This window comes from Salvelinus fontinalis, chromosome 31 (genome assembly GCF_029448725.1).
Source record: "Salvelinus fontinalis isolate EN_2023a chromosome 31, ASM2944872v1, whole genome shotgun sequence".
Classification (NCBI taxonomy): domain Eukaryota; kingdom Metazoa; phylum Chordata; class Actinopteri; order Salmoniformes; family Salmonidae; genus Salvelinus; species Salvelinus fontinalis.
The window spans coordinates 46151539-46169794 of NC_074695.1; the positions used below are offsets into that span (position 1 = coordinate 46151539).

General features: G+C 45.2%; 1 protein-coding gene across 1 annotated transcript in view; it reads right to left on the reverse strand.

Annotated features, from left to right (window-relative positions):
* Positions 1-18256, reverse strand: part of cdh26.1 (cadherin 26, tandem duplicate 1) — a 45604-nt gene that overhangs the window by 18629 nt on the left and 8719 nt on the right. The window contains 13 exon segments of the mRNA XM_055892940.1: positions 4773-4865; positions 5541-5671; positions 7630-7851; positions 8084-8311; positions 13616-13761; positions 15294-15574; positions 15889-16074; positions 16228-16356; positions 16492-16664; positions 16910-17057; positions 17161-17319; positions 17542-17634; positions 17731-17802. Of these exon segments, the coding sequence (XP_055748915.1) occupies positions 4773-4865; positions 5541-5671; positions 7630-7851; positions 8084-8311; positions 13616-13761; positions 15294-15574; positions 15889-16074; positions 16228-16356; positions 16492-16664; positions 16910-17057; positions 17161-17319; positions 17542-17634; positions 17731-17802 (2061 nt within the window).

Here is an 18256-nt window from a genome sequence, read left to right on the forward strand (position 1 = left end):
GAGGAAGGGTCTCCAACCCTGTTCCTGGAGATCTACCCTCCTGTAGGTTTTTACTCTAACCCCAGTTTTAACTAACCTGGTTCAGTTTATCAACCAGCTAATTAGAATCAGGTGTGCTAGATTACGGGTTGGATTGAAAACCTAAAGGACGGTAGCTCTCCAAGAACAGGGTTGGAGGGCCCTGATGTGGGGGATCTAGTTTCAGGCGTTTCCTTTAAAACCTGTTGAGGCTAGGGGGTGCTGTTGTCACTATTTATGTAAATCGTGTAATTTTTTAAACGGCTTCCTACTAAATTCTTGATCGTACAATATGCATAGTATTACTATTATTGGATAGAAAACAGTCTTTAGTTTCTATAGGCGTTGGAATTTTGTCTCTGAGTGGAACAGAACTCATTCTACAGCAATTTCCCTGACATGGAGTCAGATTTCACACATTTTGGCCCCTGATCTGGAGTCAGTTTAAAGGCCACTGTTATAGCTATGAGCATACAGACACTGCTTACGTCTTCCCCTGGATGCCTTTACGTGATGACGATTTGAATGGTGTCGATTGCCCAATCACAGCCACTATAAATCAAAAAAACCTGTAGGTAGGAACTCTTTTCCAGCTGCGTCAGGCGCGCGGTGGCCACCGACCTGCACTTGTTCCAAGCATTAGTGTAGGGAGTAATATTTCTCTGGTCATGTTTCTACTTGTTATAGGAGTTAAAAACATCATAAGGTAGTTAATTTAAACCGTTTTATAGCAATTTATACCCGTTTAGTGCGATTTTGGGACATTTATTTCTGAGACTTTTTGAAGAGCCGGGCAGGTTTCCAGTTCATGCCGAACGCAGTTGGCATTTCCACATGGCAAGAGGACAGCTTTCGACCAAAAAACGATTAGACCCAAGAAAGGATTCTTTGACCAAGATTCTGATGGAAGAACAGCTCAAAGTAGGAACAATTTATTATGATAAATCGTGTTTCTGTCGAAAAATGTTAATGGCTTAGGACGCCATCTTGTTTGACGTACCTTCGCTTGGCGCAAACTGTATTGAAAAGTAAGGATAATTAAAAAAATGTAATTCCGCGATTGTATTAAGAATTAAATTGTCTATCAATCGCTGTCCACCCTGTATTTTTTAGTCAAGTTTATGAGTATTTATGTATAAGACTAGATCACTGTCTAATATGGTGCTGGACATTTTCTGACCAGCTGAGCTACTTTTGTCATTGTCTAACCATGATTTTGGTGGCTAAATATGCACATTTTCGAACAAACTGTATATGGATTGTGTAATATGATGTTACAGGAGTGTCATCGGAAGAATTCTGAGAAGGTTAGTGAAAAAATTAATATATTTTGCCGATGTTTACGTTATCGCTCTCTTTGGCTAGAATCAATGCTCTGGTAACATTTGCATATGTGGTATGCTAATATAACGATTTATTGTGTTTTCGCTGTAAGACACTTAGAAAATCTGAAATATTGTCTGTATTCACAGGATCTGTGTCTTTCGATTAGTGTATGCTGTGTATTTTTACGAAATGTTTGATGATTAGTAATTAGGTAAACACGTTGCTCTATGTAATTATTCTAGTCCATTTGTGACGGTGGGTGCAATTGTAAACTATGACATCTACCTGAAATATGCACATTTTTCTAACAAAACCTATCCTATACCATAAATATGTTATCAGACTGTCATCTGATGAGTTTTTTTCTTGGTTAGTGGCTATCAATATCTTAGTTTAGCCGAATTGGTGATAGCTACTGGTGTTGGTGGACAAAGAAAAGATGGTGGATTATGCTAATGTGTTTAGCTAATAGATTTACATCTTTACATATTGTGTCTTCCCTGTAAAACATTTTAAAAATCGGACATGTTGGCTGGATTCACAAGATCTGTGTCTTTCATTAGCTGTATTGGACTTTAATGTGTGAAAGTTAAATATAAAAAAAAAAAAAAAAAACATTTTGAATTTCGCGGCTCTGCCTTTTCAGTGGGGGTGGGGGGGGCACCCCAGTCCTAGACAGGTTAAACAACAGGGATTTAGACTGTGATCACTGTGTTGTAGTGAAATGGTGGAAGAGTGGAGTACAGATGTAGGATCTTAATTTGATCACCCGTTTTGCAGTAGAAATGCAGGAAATGTAAAACTTTTAGTGCATTTGAGGTTTAAAAAGGCTTCTGAAGTTTGTAATTTCCACTTTTACATTTCAGACTTAATTTTCCCTTACGAAATCTAATAGCACTTTATATAACCTTCAAATAACACAGCATTTATAATGGATTAGTAAATAGTTTTTTCATAATATAATTCATCCTTACTCCAGTCATGAGATGTTTAATATAGGTCCTCATAAACCATTTACTAATCATTAGTGAAGTCTTTTTGCGTGGCCTCATCTAAAGTGTGGGCTAATGTTTCGCTAACGTTTTGCAACCTTTCAAACGCAAACTAATCATAAAACAGGGAAAGGTATTCTACACACAACAGCTGGCAGGACCAGACAGCTTTTGTCGAGTGGGTTTGTATTCTTTCCTTACTACTGATATGTGATTGAGGAAGACATGTTACAAGTATGATTTACAGGTTGACATGTTACATCATGACCTTTAAATGCTTCCATTGCTTCACTCTTTAAACAGCAGACAATTTTCACACATGGCTTTGCTTGGCTGGATCTTTACTGGGCAGGTAGTAACTATTTAAATGTAATAGGATAGTTCAGCAAAAAATAAATATTCCGATATTTCTTTCCTTACCTCGTAAGCAATCTACGGACTGCTCTTAACAGATAGAATGTCTACCAATGGCATGTCCATCTTTTGGAGAAAAATTACACTGGTCACTCAAAACATTTCTATAGTATTTATAAAGTAAAAATAGCCCACACTTTAGACGAGGCCATGCAAAAAGACAACTAATGATTAGTAAATGGTTTATAAGGATCTATATTAAATGTCTTATAAATTATCTTACGAATCATTATTAAATACTTGAAACATTGTTTACAAATATGTAAATAACTAGGTTACTAACATTTACAAACGTGTGAGTAATGATTAACAAATTATGAATAAACAATTTACTATTGCATTGGAATTATGTGACGTTATTATAAAGTGCTACCTGAAAATGTATCAACGCCTACAAAAATGTCCATTAATTATAATCCACATAATAATTCACATTTCCTGTTGCTGCAGGATTATTTTCCTGCTGTAGCAAACTGGCTCAGATTAAGCTACCACATCTGTATATAGTAACTAGTCTTGTTGTTGTTGGTGAAAGATTTAATAATATGATATATGAAGAGGTGTAGCGTAGCAGATAGAGCCCTAAGGTAGATAGTAGGTAGCTCTGTTCAACAGTAGGGCTATCTTACTGTTTGGAGACTTGGCTCGAACTCATTCTCCATTGACAAGCTGATTGCATGCTTGTACCAACAAGTCCATTATTTTTAGGAAACCATCATAAAAGATTATGCACTATATAACTTAGCGCCCTCATAAATCTTCTAAATCTCACGAATGTTCTCCCCCCATCCTACTTTACTATGCCCTCTAGTGCACACTGTGCCCTACACAGTCCACTATTTTAAATATCTTAGTTCACATTACTTCACTCCATTTTATCCCGTACACTCCAATAATGTCTAGTACTACTATGATATGCCTTTTTTTCTTCTGGTTTTTGTACTTTTACCCCTTTTTCTCCCCAATTGGTAGTTACAGTCTTGTCCCATCGCTGCAACTCCCCTACGGACTCGGGAGAGGCGAAGGTCGAGAGCCATGTGTCCTCCGAAACACGATCCTGCCAAGCCGCACTGCATCTTGACACACTGCTCACTTAACCCGGAAGCCAGCCGCACCAATGTGTCAGAGGAAACACCGTCCAACCGGCGACCGTAGTCAGCTTGCAAGCTCCCGGCCCGCCACAAGGAGTCGCTAGAGCGTGACGGGACAAGGAAACCCTACCAGCCAAACCCTCCCCTAACCTGGGTTTCCATGTCGTGATGCAGTGCCTTAGATGGCTGCGCCACTCGGGAGGCCGCTGTCTGTACTGTATTCTATACTTAATACAAAAGACAAGTCATCCAAGCCGATCAACTAGGCCTACAGCTATTTACAAGCAAGTGTAACTGCCACCATTTCCGGGGCCACCAACACATTCTATTAGCAGACTGGTTCGTCTTCCCTGCCCAGTCAAACTAGACATGGATGTGTGGTTTGGAGAATGTGGTCAGTGTTGTAAGCCTACTCACTCTGCATGTGGCACATGTGCTCATGAGTCACAAGCCACGAGTCACACCCAAATCATGTATGTGAGCTATTTTACTCTCTCTCATTGGTACAATAGCAAATAAATGATGCTAGTGGTGACAGAACCTGCTTCAGTTCGTGCTTTCCATACTTATAGTACATATTAGAGGGAAACACACACCCTACACAGAAACTACTAATCAGCTGTAGCTGTCATTGTATTAATGACTTCTATTAACTCTGTTCCTCCATCACGGTACATCTCATACACTCTCTCCACCTAACCGTGCAGAACACACACACACACACACACACACACACACACACACACACACACACACACACACACACACACACACACACACACACACACACACACACAGCATTGAAAAACCTCAAACCCTGTTTTGACCATAGACCATTTATTAATAAGGGTTGTGAAGCAGAAAGAGATAAGTTAAAGACAAAATTAAGAAGAAGAAGAAGAGAGGAAAGTAAGAATAGTGGCCAGTTTACCTTTATGTCTGTGGTGGCCTGCTTCATTCCATCTACCACGTCCACGGCTACATGGTTGGGAGTGGGGCGAGTCAAGATCAACATGGGCTCACCCTAAGAGAGAGGGACAGGAGGAGAGAGAGAGGAGGGAGGGAAAGAAGGAGGATAGGGGAGGATAGGGGCAGGAGAGAGGAGGAGTGGAGGCAGAAGAGAGGAGGAGTGGAGGCAGGAGAGAGGAGGAGTGGAGGCAGGAGAGAGGAAGAGTGGTGGCAGGAGAGAGGAGGAGTGGAGGCAGGAGAGAGGAGGAGTGGAGGCAGGAGAGAGGAGGAGTGGAGGCAGGAGAGGATAGCAGAGAGGATTGGAAAAGAAGAGTTTAAGAAAGCAGTGGCGGAACGAGAAGGAGAAAAGGGGTGAGGAGAGAAGAGAACATTAAAAGAGGAAATGACAAGAACAATTAAACGTTATTACAACATGAAACATGTCAGAATAAATACAGAGCCATTCGCATACCAGAGGGAGAACACCTGTCTTGCCATGAGTACATGCCAGTAAAGACCTGTCATACCCAGACCTGCCACACGCAGTCTCAATAACCACAATGATGTAAGCACATCACAACCCGGTAAGGGATTGTATTGTACACTCCTGCCTGTGTGCTGAACACCCCAAACATTGCACATTGTGTACAATGAATAGCTAATAAACCTATATTATTACTACACACACACACGGATGCACACATGAGCACACATTTGCACGGGTGACCCACATGCACACACCCACACGCACCCTGCACGCGGAGCTCCCTCCCTCCTCGTTGTAGTTGATGAGAGTCTGGTTCCCCTCGTCTTGCAGGTTGAGGGGGAGGTGTGTGAACGTCTTACCGCCACACTCACAGAGCAGGAGGAAAAGCAGTAGCACTGGGAGAGGGACACACAACCACATTGTCACTACTAACAGTCATACGTATCACATCGCATGTTACCGTACAAACAACTCACGGGTGTCAGTTTATTAATTTGCATGTATTCTATTGGTCGACATGCACTGCATATGCCATCCCCTGATGTCAGCAAGCAGTGAGAATTGGAATGGTGTTGCTAGGCCGATCTGAGGCCATATAAAGGGTTTTGGAACGTGGGGTGCACTCTTTTTAACGTTCGCCATGACGCAAGACAGACCTCAGGAATGCATTCTGAAAAGCTCTCGTTATAGGAGTTAGAAATATCCGGCTCTGATTTTATTCGATATAGGTGTTAAAGACATCCTAATGTAGTTATTTTAAACAGAGTTATATCAGTTTATATCAGTATATTGCGATTTTCGGATATTTCTTTGTGCTGCGTTATAGTGAGTTGGGCACGTCTGGGCCACATAGCTAATGTTTGCTGCTAATTCCCAAGTTGAAGACGGCAATCTACAACCGAGCAACGATGATTCTGGACAAAGGACAACTTGCCCAAGATTCTGATGGAAGCTCATCAAAAAGTAAGAACTATTTTTGAAGTTAATTCGTTGTTCTGTTGAAAAATCTTGACCTACTATTCCGCCATTAATTTCGGTGCGGTCTCGCTTTAACGCACGCTGTATGTCGTAGTAACGTTAATTTTAAAAATCTAACACAGCGGTTGCATTAAGAACTAATGTATCTTTCATTTGCTGTCCAACCTGTATTTTTTAGTCAAGTTTATGATTAGTTATCGATTAGATTAGGTGCCTCTCCCAAGATTTCTCCCGACATTTTGTTTGCAGCTTGGCTACTATTCTCATTGTATAACCACGATTTGTGCCGCTAAATATGCACATTTTCGAACAAACTCTATATGTATTGTGTAATATGATGCTATAGGACTGTCATCTGAAAAAGTTTGGGAAGGTTAGTGAAAAAATGTATATATTTTGCTGGTTTATTCGTTATCGCTATTGTTGGCTTGAATCAATGCTGTTGTGTGGTTGGCTATTGTAGTAAGCTAATATAATGCTATATTGTGTTTTCGCTGTAACTTAAAAAATCTGAAATATTGGCTGGATTCACAAGATCTTTGTCTTTCATTTGCTGTACGCTGTGTATTTTTCATAAATGTTTTATGATGAGTATTTAGGTAATTCACGTTGGTCTCTGTAGTTATTCTAGTTGCTTTGGTGAGAGTTGTGATGGTGGCTGCAATGTAAAACTATGATTTATACCTGAAATATGCACATTTTTCTAACAAAACATATGCTATACAATAAATATGTTATCAGACTGTCATCTGATGAAGTTGTTTCTTGGTTAGTGACTATTTATATCTTTATTTGGTCGAATTTGTGATAGCTACCTATGCAGTAAAAAAATGGTGGGAAAAAAAAGTTGTGTCTTTTGCTATCGTGGTTAGCTAATAGAAATACATATTGTGTCTTCCCTGTAAAACATTTTAAAAATCAGAAATGATGGCTGGATTCACAAGATGTGTATCTTTCATCTGGTGTCTTGGACTTGTGATTTCATGATATTTAGATGCTAGTATTTACTTGTGGCGCTATGCTAGGCTATGCTAGCCAGCTTTTTTACTGATGAGGGTGCTCCCGGATCCGGGATTGTGTGCAAGTAGAAGTTAAAGCCATGTTTGTATAACACTTCATAGCGTGTCATTGCTATATTACTGCTGTCTGTCAACATGTTTTAGCAATATTGCGTCACAAATCTGATCTCAATTCGATAGATGTGATTTGGGTTAGACTGAATTGGTATCTTTCAAATCTTTCTCCACTCCAGATTTCAGGCTATAAGCACTATGGTTAGTTCTAAGACTGTCTGAGTAACTGACTTAGTGACTATCCATCTAACTATCCTTTATCTCTATCTACAGTAATCCCTACCTATTCCCTTCTAACTCACGTAAGAGGAGAAGCAGTCCAGCCAGCAGTAGTCCTATAGCGGCCAAGGCCAGGCTGGAGGTCCGGGGTAGAGAGGCCCTACACTTGTCCCCTCCCCCACAGTCACACACCATAACCTGGACAGTGTCATTTGCGACCATCCCTTGCTGGTCCTGGATCACCAGAGGCACTGTGTAGTTACCGTACGGCAGACTCTTCAAACTGACCAGACTCGCCTCCACACCTGACCACCAGGGAGAAAGAGAGAGTGGGGTGGAGGGAGAGGAAAATAAGGTAGGGGGTTAATTATATTCAATTCTAGGTTAGCAGGTTGTGTTGAGATTGGCTGAAATGCCCATGTATATTTATGGACTTTGGAAGAGGTCTGTGACTGCGGAAATAGTAGATTACTATATTATCAGGATAAATGCAGAGCTTTGGTGTGTGTGTATATGGACGTGTGTGATTCTGCTAACCAGTGGCAGGGTCCAGTTTCCAGTGGCTCTTCAGTGCTTTGTCTCCGTTGTCCACTCCCAGGGAGAGGAAACAGGGACATCCAAAGGGAGACTGGTCCTTGTCTGCTACCGGCACAATCACCGTGTTACCACACATCACCAGCTTCTTCTCCACCACATAGGGCGTGTTGTCGTTGATATCCCCCAGGTGGACCAGAATGGTGCCTGTAGCCGTGGCAGGGGGCTCCCCTGAGAAACGAAGACAGAGACTTTGAATACTTTATTATGCTCAATACCATACACAAATGCATATGTACAGTTGAAGTTGGATGTTTACATATACCTTAGCCAAATATATTTAAACTCAGTTTTTCACAATTCCTGACGTTTAGGTCAGTTAGGATCACCACTTTATTTTAAGAATGTGAAATGTCAGAATAATAACAGAGAGAATGATTTATTTCAGCTTTTATTTCTTTCATCACATTCCCAGTGGGTCTGAAGCTTACATACACTCAATTAGTATTTGGTAGCATTGCCTTTAAATTGTTTTAACTTCGGTCAATCATTTTGGGTAGCCTTCCACAAGCTTCCCACAATAAGTTGTGTGATTTTTGGCCCATTCCTCCTGACAGAGCTGTTGTAACTGAGTCAGGTTTGTAGGCCTCCTTGGACAGAGCTGTTGTAACTGAGTCAGGTTTGTAAGCCTCCTTGCTCGCACACGCTATTTCAGTTCTGCCCACACATTTTCTATGGGATTGAGGTCATGGCTTTGTGATGGTCACTCCAATACCTTGACTTAGTTATCCTTAAGCCATTTTGCCACAACTTTGGAAGTATGCTTGGGGTCATTGTCCATTTGGAAGACCCATTTGCGACCAAGCTTGGAGTTCCTGACTGATTCAATATAACCACACAATTTGCATTCCTCATGATGCCATGTATTTTGTGAAGTGCACCAGTCCCTCCTGCAGCAGATCACCCCCACAACATGATGCTGCCACCCCCGTGCTTTACGGTTGGGATGGAGTTCTTCGGCTTGCAAGCCTCCCCCTTTTCCCTCCAAACATAACGATGGTTATTACGGCCAGAACAGTTCTATTTTTGTTTCATCAGACCAGAGGATATTTCTCCAGAAAGTACAATCTTTGTCCATATGTGCAGTTGAAAACCGTAGTCTGGCTTCTTTATGGTGGTTTTGGAGCAGTGGCTTCTTCCTGCTGAGCGGCCTTTCAGGTTATGTCGATATAGGATTCATTTTACTGTGGATATAGATACTTTTGTACCTGTTTCCTCCAGCATCTTCACATGGACCTTTGCCGTTGTTCTGGAATTGATTTGCACTTTTCGCACCAAAGTACGTTCATCTCTAGGAGACAGAACGCGTCTCCTTCCTGAGCGGTATGACGGCTGCGTGGTCAAATGGTCTTTACACTTACGTACTATTGTTTGTACAGATGAACGTGGTACCTTCAGGCATTTGGAAATTGCTTCCAAGGTTTAACCAGACTTGTAGAGGTCTACAATGTTTTTTCTGAGGTCTTGGCTGATTTATTTAGATTTTCCCATGATGTCAAGCAAAGAGGCACTGAGTTACATTTAAGTCATTTAGCAGACGCTCTTATCCAGAGCGACTTACAAATTGGATATATATATATTTAACCAGGCAAGTCTGTTAAGAACAAATTCTTATTTTCAATGACGGCCTAGGAACAGTGGGTTAACTGCCTTGCTCAGGGGCAGAAAGACAGATTTTTACCTTGTCAGCTCGGGGATTCAAACTTGCAACCTTTCAGTTACTAGTCCAACGCGCTAACCAATAGGCTACCTGCCGCCCCCAGGCCGCCCCAGGAAGGTAGATGTAACGGTCCTGACCTGTTTTATGTTGTTTTTGTATGTGTTTAGGTCAGGGCATGTGTTTTGGGTGGGCAGTCTATGTTATCTGTTTCTATGTTGGTTTTGGTTGCCTGGTATGGCTCTTAATTAGAGGCAGGTGTTTTGCGTTCTCCTCTAATTAAGAGTCATATTTAGGTAGGGTGTTCTCACTGTTTGTTTGTGGGTGATTGTCTCCTGTTTCTGTGTCAATGTTACACCATACGGGATTGTTTCGGTTTGTTCGTGCGTTTATGTAGTCTGTTCCTGTGTCGGCGTGCTTCGTGTATTTGTAAGTTCGTTTGTTCAGGTCTGTCTACATCGTTTTGTTATTTTGTTAGTTATATCAAGTATAGTTCGTTTTCGTATTAGTTTGGTCTGTTTTGTTTATTTAATAAATAATCATGTATTCACAACCCGCTGCGCCTTGGCTCGATCACTACACCTCCTCTTCTTATGAAGAGAGAGAGGAACGCCGTTACAGAATCACCCACCATTCCAGAGCCAAGCAGCGGAGTAATTGGAGTAAGGGACAGGAAAACAAGGATTTCTGGACTTGGGAGCAGATATTGAATGGAGAAGGTCCCTGGGCTAAGGCAGGAGAGAATCGCCGCTCTCAGGAAGAGAGGGAGGCAGCTAAAGCCCAGGAGCGGTGGTTTGAGGAGGCAGCAAGGAGACGTGGCTGGAAGCCCGAAAAGCCATGGGAGCAGCTGGAGGCACTGGGGAGAGCAGAGGCTACCGGAGAGAGGAACCGGAGCTATGAGGGAACGGTCTGGCACGGAAGCCCAAAAAGCCCGTAAGTAATTCCCAAAAATTTCTTGGGGGGGGCTAGGAGGTAGTGGGCCAAGGGCAGGTAGGAGACCTGCGCCCACTTCCCAGGCTTACCGTGGAGAGCGGGAGTACGGGCAGGCGCCGTGTTACGCAGTAGAGCGCACGGTGTCTCCTGTACGAGTGCATAGCCCAGTGCGGGTTATTCCACCTCCCCGCACTGGTAGGGCTAGATTGGGTATTGAGCCAGGTGTCATGAGGCCGGCTCAACGCGTCTGGTCTCCAGTGCGTCTCCTCAGGCCGGCATACATGGCACCGGCCTTACGCATGGTTTCCCCGGTTCGCCTACATAGGCCGGTGCGGGTTATTCCACCTCCCCGCACTGGTCGGGCGACCGGGAGCATTCAACCAGGTAAGGTTGGGCAGGCTCAATGCTCAAGAGTGCCAGTACGCCTCCACGGTCCGGTATTTCCGGCGCCACCTCCCCGCCCCAGCCTAGTACCTACAGTGCCTATACTACGCACTAGGCTACCAGTGCGTCTCCTGAGCCCAGTTCCTCCTCCACGCACTCTCTCTGTAGTGCGTGTATCCAGTTCGGTGCCTCCAGTTCCGGCACCACGCACTAAGCCTCCTGTGCGTCTCCAGAGCCCTGAACACACTGTATCTTCTCCCCCTACTAATCCTGATGTGCTTGTCCTCAGCCCGGTGTCACCAGTGCCGGTACCTCGCATCAGGGATAGAGTAGGCTTTGAGAGTACAGTGTGCCCTGTCCCTGCTCCCCGCACTAGTAGGAAGGTGCTTATCCTTAGCACGGTGCCTCCAGTTCCGGCACCACGCACCAGGTCTACAGTGCGCCGTATCCGGCCAGAGCCATCCGTCTCCCCAGCGCCATCTGAGCCATCCGTCTCCCCAGCGCCGTCTGAGCCATCCGTCTGCCATGAGCCTGCAAAGCCGCCCGTCTGCCATGAGCCTGCAAAGCCGCCCGTCTGCCATGAGCCTACAGAGCCGTCCGCCAGACAGGAGCCGCTAGAGCCGTCCGCCAGACAGGAGCCGCTAGAGCCGTCCGCCAGACAGGAGCCGCTAGAGCCGTCCGCCAGACAGGATCTGCCAGAGCCGTCCGCCAGACAGGAGCCGCTAGAGCCGTCCGCCAGACAGGATCTGCCAGAGCCGCCAACCAGACAGGATCTGCCAGAGCCGCCAACCAGACAGGATCTGCCAGAGCCGCCAACCAGACAGGATCTGCCAGAGCCGTCAGAGAGCCATGAGCGTCGAGAGCCGTCAGAGAGCCATGAGCGTCGAGAGCCGTCAGCCCGCCATGAGCGTCGAGAGCCGTCAGCCCGCCATGAGCGTCGAGAGCCGTCAGCCCGCCATGAGCGTCGAGAGCCGTCAGCCCGCCATGAGCGTCGAGAGCCGTCAGCCCGCCATGAGCGTCGAGAGCCGTCAGCCCGCCATGAGCGTCGAGAGCCGTCAGCCCGCCATGAGCGTCGAGAGCCGTCAGCCCGCCATGAGCGTCGAGAGCCGTCAGCCTGCCATGAGCGTCGAGAGCCGTCAGCCTGCATAGACCTGCCAGAGTCCCTCAGCCAGGATCTGCCAGAGTATATCAGCCGGGACCTGCCCCTTGTCCCGGTGTTGCCCCTTGTCCCGGTGTTGCCCCTTGTCCCGGTGCTGCCCCTTGTCCCGGTGCTGCCCCTTGTCCCGGTGCTGCCCCTTGTCCCGGTGCTGCCCCTTGTCCCGGTGCTGCCCCTTGTCCCGGTGCTGCCCCTTGTCCCGGTGCTGCCCCTTGTCCCGGTGCTGCCCCTTGTCCCGGTGCTGCCCCTTCTCCTGGTGCTGGCCGTTTATTTAGGGGATGTGAGTTTTAGGGTGGTCATTGGAAGGGGTAGACAGAAGCGTTGGGTGACTATGGTGGTGTGGGGACAGCGTCCAGAGCCGGAGCCACCACCGTGGTCAACTGCCCACCCAGACCCTCCCCTGGACTTTGTGCTGGTGCGCCCGGCGTTCACACCTTGAGGGGGGGGTTCTGTAACGGTCCTGACCTGTTTTATGTTGTTTTTGTATGTGTTTAGGTCAGGGCATGTGTTTTGGGTGGGCAGTCTATGTTATCTGTTTCTATGTTGGTTTTGGTTGCCTGGTATGGCTCTTAATTAGAGGCAGGTGTTTTGCGTTCTCCTCTAATTAAGAGTCATATTTAGGTAGGGTGTTCTCACTGTTTGTTTGTGGGTGATTGTCTCCTGTTTCTGTGTCAATGTTACACCATACGGGATTGTTTCGGTTTGTTCGTGCGTTTATGTAGTCTGTTCCTGTGTCGGCGTGCTTCGTGTATTTGTAAGTTCGTTTGTTCAGGTCTGTCTACATCGTTTTGTTATTTTGTTAGTTATATCAAGTATAGTTCGTTTTCGTATTAGTTTGGTCTGTTTTGTTTATTTAATAAATAATCATGTATTCACAACCCGCTGCGCCTTGGCTCGATCACTACACCTCCTCTTCTTATGAAGAGAGAGAGGAACGCCGTTACAGTAGATCTTGAAATACATTCACAGGTACACCTCCAATTGACTGAAATCATGTCAATTAGCCTATCAGAAGCTTCTACAGCCATGACATAATTTTCTGGAATCTTCCAAGCTGTCTAAAGACACAGTCAACTTAGTGTATGTAAACTTCTGACCCACTGGAATTGTGATACAGTGAATTATAAGTAAACAATTGTTGGAAAAATTACTCATGGACAAAGTAGATGTCCTAACCCACTTGCCAAAACTATAGTTTGTTAATTAACAAGAAATTCGTAGAGTGGTGAAAAACAAGTTTTAATAACTCCAACCTAAGTGTATGTAAACTTCCGACTTCAACTGTACATACACACACAGCTGCATGCAAGCACACACACAAACACATCCACACATACACACTAACCGTTGTCTATGGCTTGGATTAGAATAGTGTAGATGCTGTCTTTGTTGACGTAAGGTGACTCCCGGTCCATCTTCTTTACTGTAGTCACCTCTCCTGTCTTGGGATCTATGGTGAACCAGCCTGCTGGGTCCTCAACTAACTCATACCTGGTCAGGACACGGAGAGGACAGACGGACAGGCAGACAAGACAAGACAGGCAGACAAGACAGGCAGACAAGACAGACAGGCAGACAAGACAGGCAGACAGACAGACAGGTCAACACATGGCTTTTCTATACTGTCATAAGTAATAATGGTGAAACCAACTTAAACAAAGGCTTCAAATAAAGTGCAGATGCTTAATGTGAACACACAATTTCAATATACACTACATGACCAAAAGTATGTGGACACCTGCTCCTCAATCATCTCATTCCAAAATCATGGGCATCAATATGGATTTGGTTCCCCTTTGCTGCTATAACAGTCTCCACTCTTCTGGCAAGGCTTTCCACTAAATGTTGGAACATTGCTGCGGGGACTTGCTTCCATTCAGCCGCAAGAGCATTATTAGTGAGCTCAGTGAGGTCGGCACTGATGTTGGGCGTTTAGGCCTGGCTCGCAGTCACGGTTTTAATTACTCCCAAAGGTGTTTGATGGGGTTGAGGTCAGGGCGCTGTGCAGACCAGTCAAGTTCTTCCACACCAATCTCAACAGACCATTTCTGTATGGACCTCACTTTGTGCATGGGGGCATTGTCATGCTGAAACAGGAAAGAGCCTTCCCCAAACTGTTGCCTCAAAGTTGGAAGCACATAATCGTCTAGAATGTCATTGTTTGCTGTAGGGTTAAGATTTCCCTTCACTGGAACTAAAGGGCCTAGCCCGAACCATGAAAACAGTCCCAGGCCATTATTATCCTCCACCAAACATTACAGTTTGCACTACGCATTGGGGCAGGTAGCGTTCTCCTGGAATCCGCCAAACCCAGATTCGTCTGAGTGCCAGATGGTGAAGCGTGATTCATCACTCCAGAGAGCACGTTTCCATTGCTCCAGAGTCCAATGGAGAGCTTTACACCACTCCAGCCGATGCTTGGCATTGTGTATAGTGATCTTAGGCTTATGTGCGGCAGCTCGGCCATGGAAACCCCTTTCATGAAGCTCCCGACGAACTGTTCTTGTGCTGACATTGCTTCCAGAGACGGTTTGGAACTCGGTAGTGAGTGCTGCAGCCGAGAACAGATGAATTTTATGCGCTACGCGCTTCAGCACTCAGTGGTCCCGTTCTGGGAGCTTTTGTGGCCTACCACTTCGTGGCTGAGCTGTTGTTGCTCCAAGATGATTCTACTTCACAATAACAGCACTTACAGTGCTGGGGCAGCTCTAGCAGGGCAGAAATTTGATGAACTGACTTGTTGGAAAGGTGGCATCCTATGACAGTGCCTCATTGAAAGGCACTGTGCTCTTCAGTAAGGCCATTCTACTGCCAGTGTTTGTCTATGGAGATTGCATGGCTGTGTGCTCAATTGTATACACCTGTCTGCAACGGGCATGGCTGAAATAGCCGAATCCACTCATTTAAAGGGGTGTCCACAAACTTTTGTATATATATTGTAAGTTGTGGGAATCAATATCACAACCTAGGTAAATGAAGAATCATCATGATGTTTCTGAGGCACAACATGTTATGCCACCCACCTGATTTTGTCCACATCTGAGTCAACGTCGGTGACTTTGGGTTTGTACAGCACCTTTCCCACCTCCTGCTCTTCCTTTCCATACACGTCTGTCACTTTATTGTCAAACACCGGGGGGTCGTTCACGTCAATCACCTTCACAGTCACGTTGACCGTCTGGGGGGGCACGGTCAGGGTCTTACCAGAGGACACGGCCCCGCCGGCGCTACAGACAAACAAAGGCTCCTCGTTCTCCACGGCGATCTGCACATTGGTTAATGTTGTCTTCTCAAAATCCTTCCCCTGAGAAAAACAGTCAAATCGTCACGTTAACTGTTCAATCACAACACTACAAAAACGGGGTGCACAATTCTAACCAATTACTGCGCTTCTCTTATATAAAATAGATCAATCAAGTATCAAAAATGTTTTCCCTTGTCAGCACATTTTCGTGACATTTTTTTATTTATTGCTGCAGCAAAATCAAGCATTTTGGACTGCAACTACTGTATCACACAAAAAAAACTGTGAAATCCTGGAGGGACTGACAAAGTGATGCTCATGCTCAGGACGTTGTTGACCTACTCATGTAAGGTCATAAGGTCAAACAGACTCACCTTGATGACAGTCAGTATACCCTCGTTGGTCTTGGGGTCGGTCTCGATCTTATAGTTTCCTTCCTCGTTCCCCATCACAATGGAGTAAACGGCTCGCCATGCGGGGGTGTTGGGGGTGTCTGCATCAGTCACAGCCACTCGGAGTATCTCTTTATTGGATTCCATCTCCATCATGTGAGTATTGTACTGCAAAGAAAGACGGTAAAGTAAGCATTTGTGCTTCAAAAATCAATAAAGACATTTTCAATCAATCGATCAGTTGATCAGACAACCAACCAACCAACAAATCATTGAACCAATCAATCAACCAGTCAATCAATCGATCAACTTGGAACTTACGGTCTTGTCTTTGAACACTGGCTGGTGAGTGTTGGAGTCCGTTATGTGGAGGTTGACCACCGCAGTTGAGGACAGGGCTGGCATCCCATGATCCTTAGCTTCAACAACCACTTTATACATCTTTACTTTCTACGGGAACAACAAAAGAAGTGAAATGTTGATCCACCATTTTACAAACAGTTATTGATTGTGTGTGCGTGAGAGAGTTTGTGCGTCAATTGTGTGTGTTTGCACAATTGTGTGTGTGTCATAGTGGAGCCATACGTCATAGTCAAAGCAGCCGGTGAAGGTGAGCTGGCTCATCTTGGTGCCCTCCACCTGCTTCAGCTTGATCTTGGGCTCGGCTGGCTCCTGAGACAACACCCTTATACTGATGTTAGAGTTCTGTGTGTTCACCTGATCCATGTCCCTGGCTGTCAGAGGCACTGGCAGATACCCTGATACAGGGGAAGAGGGAAGGAGGAGAGGGGGGGGGGGGGTGTGAGAAGGATAACAGGAATAGGAGGAGGAGAAGAGGGGAAATTAGTTCCCCTTTACATGTTCTCTATGATCAAGAAAGAGGAACCACTTGCCACTTCATTTCTCAGCCGAACGCGACAACTGCCTGGTTCTCGGGCGAACAGTCTAGCTAAGTATACTTTATATACAGGCACATGATTTACATCCCTTTGTGTGTACTGACCCTCTGGCATGTTCTCTTTTACACTTGCTTTCATGACAGGCTGCTCAAAGTAAGGGGCGTTGTCATTGATGTCCGTAATTGCCACGTCGAACGCGAGAGTCTTGTCCACCGGCGTACCAGTCTCCGTGTCAATGATGTCAAACACAATCTGTGGGAAATAATGTATTACTGTTGTGGTTAGATATTCGGTTGGTCTGTCTGTTTAGATTGTCTGTCCGTCCATCCGTCGGTCTTTATCTTTTGATGCTTACATGAAATAAGGGGTACTTCTCCCTGTCGATCGGCTTGTGTACGTACACCACTCCGTCATTGTCGTCGATGGAGAACACGCCCACCGGTTCCTCGTTCACTCCAGTTCCAGACAAACGGAACTGATGTCTTTCGAAAACAGCCGTTCTATCGTTGAACATCTGGAAAGATGACCAGTTTTCAGGGCTATGTACACTGGGTCTGGTTTAGGAGAAGCCCGAGAGTGGTAGAGGGTTCACAGTACAGCTTACTACAGAGTTATGTTGGAACTGTTCTTCTCTTGAATGATTATGTACTATTTATGGGCCCAGTGGTTTTCTACATTTACTGAGGTCGCATGTGTAGACAGATGTGTCTTGTTTGTTGCTGTATGATGTTTTTACCTGTGTGGCGAATTTAGGGAAAGGTCCAGGGTCCTCCTCCACTAGCTCAATTGTGGATAGGACCCACCTTCTCTTGGAACGCAGCAGCAGCTCCTTTAGGAGATCAGAGAAGGTGAGGGGAAGAGGGTCACTGTACCTGTGTTTTTAAACTCAAATGTATTTTCATTTCTGGAAATACTCATGACATACCCTCTTTTCCCGCTTGTTCAGTGTATAGTTGCCAGTGTCATGTGCCAGTGCTAATGCAACCGCCATGGAGACCTGATGACATAAGAGTGCAAACATGCAATTAGAGAGAATGTGTACACAGGTGTGTGTGTAGTAAAAAAAGACATAAAGATGAAGGTATGAATCATTGCAGGTGACAGACCTGTGGAAGCCATCATGATAGTGGGAGAGTTTGGGTGTACTGTATAGTGGTGTGCGTGCGTTTGTGTGTGCGTGCATGATGAGCAATGATGACGGTTGGGAGGTAGATTATATGCAGCAGGGGATGATTGTATGGAGCCGTGTTGCCATTGCCATTCTGTGTATTGTCTGTATTAGTCTCACATGCCAGAAAGTTGCAATGCAAACACATTGCATGATTAACTGAACACTGTAACTATTATTGTAAAAAAGGCCACCCTGTTCCTCTCCTCTACCTAACTTCCCCGCAAGGTCCCTTCAGTTTCTCTTAAGTCCCGTCCCATTAGTTTGGCTGCTCAGCCTACTT